A 7,928-nucleotide genomic window follows, 5' to 3' on the forward strand; every position below is an offset into this window, starting at 1 on the left:
TTAGTTAAAGGTAGGGAATAGAATTGCAAGTACATAAGTATTTCTTATATATGTAGATCATAGTGCTAAAAAAATAATAGAACAATAAGCTTGTTGATAATCTTAGATAATTGATTATTAATTAAGATTTTAAACAAGCATGCTATTACTTATCAGCCCATAATTAATGCACAGGCTAGATTGTAGCTGCTCTCCATTCTTAAATAGAAATATATATATGGATGTCAAGAAAAATATGAGGGACAGGAGAAATTAGGAAATGTTTATAATTTTGTTACACTACATACATTTAAAAAATGAAAGTTATGAATACCTTACATATATTTAAATCTAATGTTTCAATGTAATATGTAGCATTAAATATATTAGGGTGACCAATGCAGCTTTATCTTTACATAAACTGTTACTAATAACATAAAGTACAACAACAACTTTATATGTAATGTTATAAGGAAAATGGAATTACAAGTAATGAACCTGATCTATTTAATTGAGTTTAATTTTCCTCTGACTTTCAAAACACAATATTTTTTTCATTTATTTACCAACCAAAATTAATTACCTGTGAAGAGATCTCAGTTATTATGATATGTAACCACATTAGTTTCATAATTAAGTTGATATAAGCTGTTTTTCCTCAATTTGTACAAAAATATATATATTTGTAGTACAAAACCAGTACTCAAAAGAAAATCACATACAGGATATTTAGGCATAAAACCATAAATAAGTAATTAATCCAAATATGCAGAGCCTAAACAAGGGCAGCATTTTATGCATACATATTAGGTAAACATTGACTTTGGTAGGGAAATTTTCTACTTCTCTTAAGTGATGAATTTGGTATTGACAGTTGTTGAAAAATGTCATTTTCACAAAACATGAATAAAATAGCGGCAAACGGGCAGGAGGCTCACCTGATGTTAAGTGATACCGCCGCCCATGGACACTCTTAATGCCAGAGGGCTCGCCAGTGCGTTGGCGGCCTTTCAAGAATTGGTACGCTTTTTTTCTTGAAGGACCCTAAGTCGTATTGGTTCGGAAATACTTCAGTATATAAAGACTATATAACATATACAGACATTCACAGGCTTGTAATAGTCATAGATCTTAGTTCTCAATGATTCAAACATGTCGCATAATAGGTCTTGGCTAGGGTATGGAGATAGGTCAGCCTTGACCCATCTTTCAATGCATCATCCACTATTATAAACAGCATCTAGTTAGGTCTGGCCTCGATATCAGGATCAGATTAAATAATCGATTTATACATAACACATTTTTCTCCACGCACTATTTCAGTTGATAATTTTGCTATTAAATTGTCTCGTATAGATGGACTTCGATTCGTAGCTAGATATGTTATGATATGAATATTAATTTAATGTAAAGTTACACTTGTTAATCAGGTTTAATATTAGTTTAGCAATATCCGCTACAGAGTTATATTTTTGTGTTTGATATTTTTTTTTATAATATGTAATTCGAACAGTGCTTTCATACTTGCGATAAAGTAGTTACGACTGTGTCTAATCAATATAAATATAAATCTTATGGACTTATACGTTTAATGAAATGATGTTTGCCCATATTTTATTATAAGGCGTTATCATAAACGAGATAATCGTATAGAGAAGTGGTTATAGAAATTCACATTACTGTTCTGAAGCTTAATGCACATAGAAGGCTAACCTTATATTTTTTTAATAGACGTAGAAACTTGTCATTACAAGATTAATTTTCGTATTAATACAAAATATTCATTCAGACAAGTATAGTGTTATAAGAGTTGAATCAAGGTCTATTTAAAGAATGAACAATAAGGTAGCAAATTTATAGCCGTCTCTTTTTATATGCTGCCGTAGTATGAGATAAAATAAACTCTAATAAACCACACACAATAAATTATTAAGGTAGGTTCAATTGATCTAGATTTCTGCATTCTTATAACGCTCTCGATTTCAACGGTGACCTAATAATAAACAAAGGATAATTTAAAATTCATATTAGGAATGCGATACATACGCGTATTTACATGGCCTATATACTTAATACCTACTTTTTAATATCTACTTCATAATAGAATACTGTAGAGTAGACATTGCAGTCAAATTTGATAAATGTCAACATAACAGTGCAATGTATTATTCAATAGCTTATCTAAAACAACGAAATCAGTATTTTTTACCGTTTCCCTCTGTAATACAACCTTTTTTTTATGTAATAGGAGGCAAACGGGCAGGAGGCTCACCATATATATAGGTTCCACATAGTGGTGGTGCGTGTCAAAAACTGCTTTAGAAAACGCTCAGATGTGGAACGACGGACGTCGAGATGATACGGATGGTATTTTGTATTTTGCCTTGACTTACTACTTACTAAACATACTCTCTCGTCTCTGATAATTTACATTATGATTAGATTTAAGTAGGATTCAATTCATTTTATGAATAAGAAGATCTCTTAACGGAGATATTAAAACCATGCATGGTCACGAGTTACCGCATCTCTAACGCTTACAAATTTTAGTTTAGAGGCATTTTTAAGCACTTTTTTAATTTCCTACAGCAGGATATACCTTTAACCGGTTACTTAATAGTATGGGCGCGATAACCGGCTAGTTAGCAACGCGTGCGCACCGTACATTAATTGCAGTCATTATCGACTATCAATAGAAAATGTTTGATTTATGTATTTTGCAATTATTGCTTTGTTTTATTATCGACATTTATATACACATAAATACTTAACAAATATCTTTGATTGTTGTCAAATGAATAAACACATTTTTTTTTTTGTTTTTTTTTATCTTATTTTTTTTGAACTCATACAACATCAAGTAGGTTGTTTTATGAATGCTAACACGACTTGCTATTTTATACTCAGTTTGTTAGACTTTGGTTTTCTAGGTGACATATCGAATGTGGGAAATTCAACTTTTTTTTAATTAAAAAAAACATAAGACTGGATTAATTATAATAATATAACTGTGAGATACTAATAAAAGTAACATTCCTTATTAGGAACTACAAAAAAAATGCAAAAGCCTCACAAGCCTATTCGTGACGACATAGGTTGCTCTTAGGATTCTACCTAACAGAACCTGGCATACGATTAACAAAGTAATTGTTTAGACCAAATAATCATATCTCCGAAATATAATATAAGCATAGCCAATCATCGTAAGCCTAATTTAATATAATTTGCGCTCTGAACGAGAATCGAAACTGATATTCCATGCGTCATGGGCCCTTGACTACTACTTAAAAGCGAGGCTCTGTGCTTGGAACTGATGTTGAGGCAATTCTTCCACACAGAATTCATATTTCAAAAATCTACTAGATAATAGCAGAATGCCCAAATGCTGCTGAATAATGTAATTTTAATTTTGGTAATGCTATCTCAACATCCGTTCAGGCAACACCTGTTTGGTTGTAATTAATTCTACTGAGGCCGAACACGTGATGAAGTGCGCTTTACATTAATTAGCATTAATTACACTCTAGCTGGTCCAATAACCATTCTAGCATCTCTTACTGAGATTATTTAACAATAAATAAAGGATATGTATCTTATATTTAAGTGACCTCTGTAGCCAGATTGATCAAGTTAATTATGTAAGTGAACTTCATTGCAGTATGCAGAGAAAACATGCATTAACTGGAAACTTTAACAAAGCCCGAAGGATGGAATTCAGAAGTACTATGCACATGCAGACACTTTAGTGTTTGTTTCAATGATAGCTTTTTAATAAAGCAAGTGGGACCTGCTTTTTAGAAATTATTTGTTACAAAAACAGATATTCTATTTGATTAGAGACTTATTTACTAAGTAAATGTTTTAGATAACAGACCTAGGTACAAGGCAGATGGAGGCAACTTTGTGACAACAAGCAGTTAAGCATACAAACATTATACATATATACAAACATTATGTATATACTAATTTTAAAAGCCAATAAGATCTAAGTTTCAGATAACTGAATCACAAGTTGAATCAGACAGATGCAATAATTAAAATTAGGGCTCAACGTCGAACACTTTGTTCTACAAAAGAGTGGAGATGCATGATTAGGCTATAAAACATTACGCTACAATGGAGATATTATAAAGATTTGACCCTGCGTTGTTATCTATAAGTAAACTAGGTTACCATTGTACATTGAACACTTAAGTGTAATTTTATAACAATAGCAAGTCAATGATAGCATGGGTAAGGTACTATAAATAAAGTTTATCTGTCCTGATTACTGTAAAATATTAGTTACTTTGTACTTAAGCTAAAAATGTGATGCAAGAAATATCTTTCCTGTATAAGAATAATTGTAAGTTAATTGAGTTAGACATATTTTAAAAAAGGTAACAATGTATGAGAAGATTAAAAAGCTGTAAAATTAAACTTCGATTAATTGGCCTAGCAACTTTCAAAATTAAAATTATTTATATTGTTTTAACTTATACATCGTACTACATTTCATTTAGTTAAAGGTAGGGAATAGAATTGCAAGTACATAAGTATTTCTTATATATGTAGATCATAGTGCTAAAAAAATAATAGAACAATAAGCTTGTTGATAATCTTAGATAATTGATTATTAATTAAGATTTTAAACAAGCATGCTATTACTTATCAGCCCATAATTAATGCACAGGCTAGATTGTAGCTGCTCTCCATTCTTAAATAGAAATATATATATGGATGTCAAGAAAAATATGAGGGACAGGAGAAATTAGGAAATGTTTATAATTTTGTTACACTACATACATTTAAAAAATGAAAGTTATGAATACCTTACATATATTTAAATCTAATGTTTCAATGTAATATGTAGCATTAAATATATTAGGGTGACCAATGCAGCTTTATCTTTACATAAACTGTTACTAATAACATAAAGTACAACAACAACTTTATATGTAATGTTATAAGGAAAATGGAATTACAAGTAATGAACCTGATCTATTTAATTGAGTTTAATTTTCCTCTGACTTTCAAAACACAATATTTTTTTCATTTATTTACCAACCAAAATTAATTACCTGTGAAGAGATCTCAGTTATTATGATATGTAACCACATTAGTTTCATAATTAAGTTGATATAAGCTGTTTTTCCTCAATTTGTACAAAAATATATATATTTGTAGTACAAAACCAGTACTCAAAAGAAAATCACATACAGGATATTTAGGCATAAAACCATAAATAAGTAATTAATCCAAATATGCAGAGCCTAAACAAGGGCAGCATTTTATGCATACATATTAGGTAAACATTGACTTTGGTAGGGAAATTTTCTACTTCTCTTAAGTGATGAATTTGGTATTGACAGTTGTTGAAAAATGTCATTTTCACAAAACATGAATATATACGGAAGGAAAATATGGATAAAATATTATATTCTTACTCATGGTCCTTGATTGATGATCAACAAGTCTAGACATATGTATACATATTTTATAAAGTTAGCTTAAGGGATTTTAAAGGGAAATCTCCTGGGATAGAAACTTGCTGAGTTGGACAGACAGACCTTTGCTTGAAACAAATATGAACAGTAATCCTATTCATTTAAAGCATCAGTTTGATTTTAGCAATTGTTTTTATTAATTTATTTTAACATATTTTTACTGAAAGATGTTTATTTAGTAAAATAGTGTAAAAATTATATATATGTATATACATATAAAATTCATGATAATATACATACAAAACTATCAAGGAAGGTAAGATACTGACATATCTCTTGATGTCAGGTCAAGGTTGTTAAGTGGTTGGTGTTTAAAGATAACCAGTTTTGTCTTACAGTAAATATACAATTTAGCTTAGTATGTAATTTTTATTGCACAATTCAACATTCACATGCTTTTGTCTGATAAAGAACTTTTGATGTAGCAGATCTTTCATCATGCATCTAAGCATTTTGCACTATTATTACTACTACACTACTAATAGCCCCCAATGTCACCCAAATAGTGAAAAGACACATGAGTGAGAGGGTAAATAATTAGTAATATTCTTGCCACTGGCAAAGTAGGTAAAAAAAATGGAATTGGCCAAAAGTAACTCGGAATCTTTTAGGTACAAATTACAAAACAGTGTTTTACTAGTCTTCTTTAAATTTTTCCATTTTTATATAAACAATAACATATGTTACAACTTAAAAGTAAATTGCTTGTAAGTACTTAATTTTAGAACATTGCATTGAATATTGAAAAAAATACTGAATAAGTCAGCATGGGCTTACTTCCAGTGTTTTCAAAATAAAGTGCCTCTACTCAAGTATTTCCTTACACCCACAGGTATAGTACAGTTACAGGTATATATTAAATTATTTTACAAATCTTATGTTATAAATAACCAACATGTGGCTTATGATTGCTTTGTGCATTGCCACATAGCACTGAGGTAATTATTTAATTTTATTTTAAATAGGAAATTTTATGGGGAAGGCTTAAACATGACTATCAAAAATCCTACAGCTTTTGCTTTTGATAAAAATACGTATTTTTTAAATACTACATTGTACCAATATTATACAAATAGTATTAGAAATGTAGAAAGGAGTTACTCTTACTCACAGTACCTAAATAATAAAACAGTATGATCTTTAGTTACTAAATAGAACTAAAGAGCCATTTTTTTATGATGTCTTTCCTAAACATTTGAGTAAAGTTTGAAGCTATTATATACTATATAGAAAACTAAACTAATAGTCAAAACATAGTAGGAACTTTATAGCCGTCTCGTTTTATTTCGCGGACTATACTATCGCCCTATCACTGTCACTCCCTTCACTACAAGAAGAGAAAGTATCATGAGAAATAATACATCCTAGATCCAAATTACGTGTACGACATCTGACTTAAAACAAATAATGATGGTCCTAACTAAATCTCAAACCTTTAACTCAGAAACTCCAAATTACGATATCATAAACAACAAAAGTTGTATCATAACCTATAATAAAGGTATCGAAGCAAAACATTGCCCCATAACCACTAATAATTGGATATAAATGATTTAGATATAAATTACCTAGTACAATTATGTATATAAAGGCATAAAATACATCCAAATAAGGAAATAATAGTAACTGATTACCCTTTCTTCATGAGCCACCTCTGATGGCCCCAGTTGTATTGAAATTGTTCCACTGTTGGAAACACTTATCCATTTTAACACGCATTGATTATAACACTGTCATTTATTTATGTTTTCACTACTTGTCACAATCAAACTTTATTTCTACTATTCGTTGCGCTAAACGCAGACGTCATTGACAAACAACCAAAGTGACGAGTTATTGCACGAAATCACATAGTAGTTTTGGAATAAAACACTGTTTAAGTTCATTGTTATTTCTAAGAATATCACATTTTACCTTACTGCGTGTTTACTTATCACTTATCACGGTATTACAGTCGATTATTTACAAAAATAAAAGCGTACACAGCAAAAACTATTCAGCAGTCAGCAATCGCGACATTGCACACTGACGCAGATGTGCGATTTCGTTTTACACGATAATTACACGCACACATCTAAAATAAAGACACAGATACCACAAATAAGACGCAGACTGTAAAAGATTTATAAAATGTATGTAATGTATTTTGTCATATCGCAACATTGAGGTCCATACTCCATTCCTTTGTAATTAGTTGTTTAACATTAATTATATATGTTTCTGTAATTTTGGCATTAACATAAATAAAAACATTTGCGGTAAATACTGAACTACTACAATCAAAATTATTGTTATTTATAAGTTCCGAGGCTAAAGTTTAAACAGTTTTTTAGTATTTTATTTAGTTAAAAATAAGTAGTAATATCATGAGTTTGTCGAAATAAAAATTTCACCAGGAAGAGCGGGTTCTCAATTTTGAGAAAGCTATTAATGACATAAAACCAAAAGTAAGGGAATTGGATA

At 30.0% G+C, this 7,928-nt stretch overlaps 1 protein-coding gene across 1 annotated transcript in view; it reads right to left on the reverse strand.

Annotated features, from left to right (window-relative positions):
* Positions 1-7,483, reverse strand: part of LOC123716503 (AF4/FMR2 family member 1) — a 198,734-nt gene extending 191,251 nt beyond the window's left edge. The window contains exon 1 of the mRNA XM_045672321.1: positions 7,100-7,483. Coding sequence (XP_045528277.1) covers positions 7,100-7,110 — 11 coding nt within the window. The 5' untranslated portion in view covers positions 7,111-7,483. The remainder of the gene's footprint in view (positions 1-7,099) is intronic.
* Positions 7,484-7,928: the final 445 nt, after the last annotated feature.

The sequence above is a fragment of the Pieris brassicae genome, chromosome 1 (genome assembly GCF_905147105.1).
Source record: "Pieris brassicae chromosome 1, ilPieBrab1.1, whole genome shotgun sequence".
Taxonomy (NCBI): Eukaryota; Metazoa; Arthropoda; class Insecta; order Lepidoptera; family Pieridae; genus Pieris; species Pieris brassicae.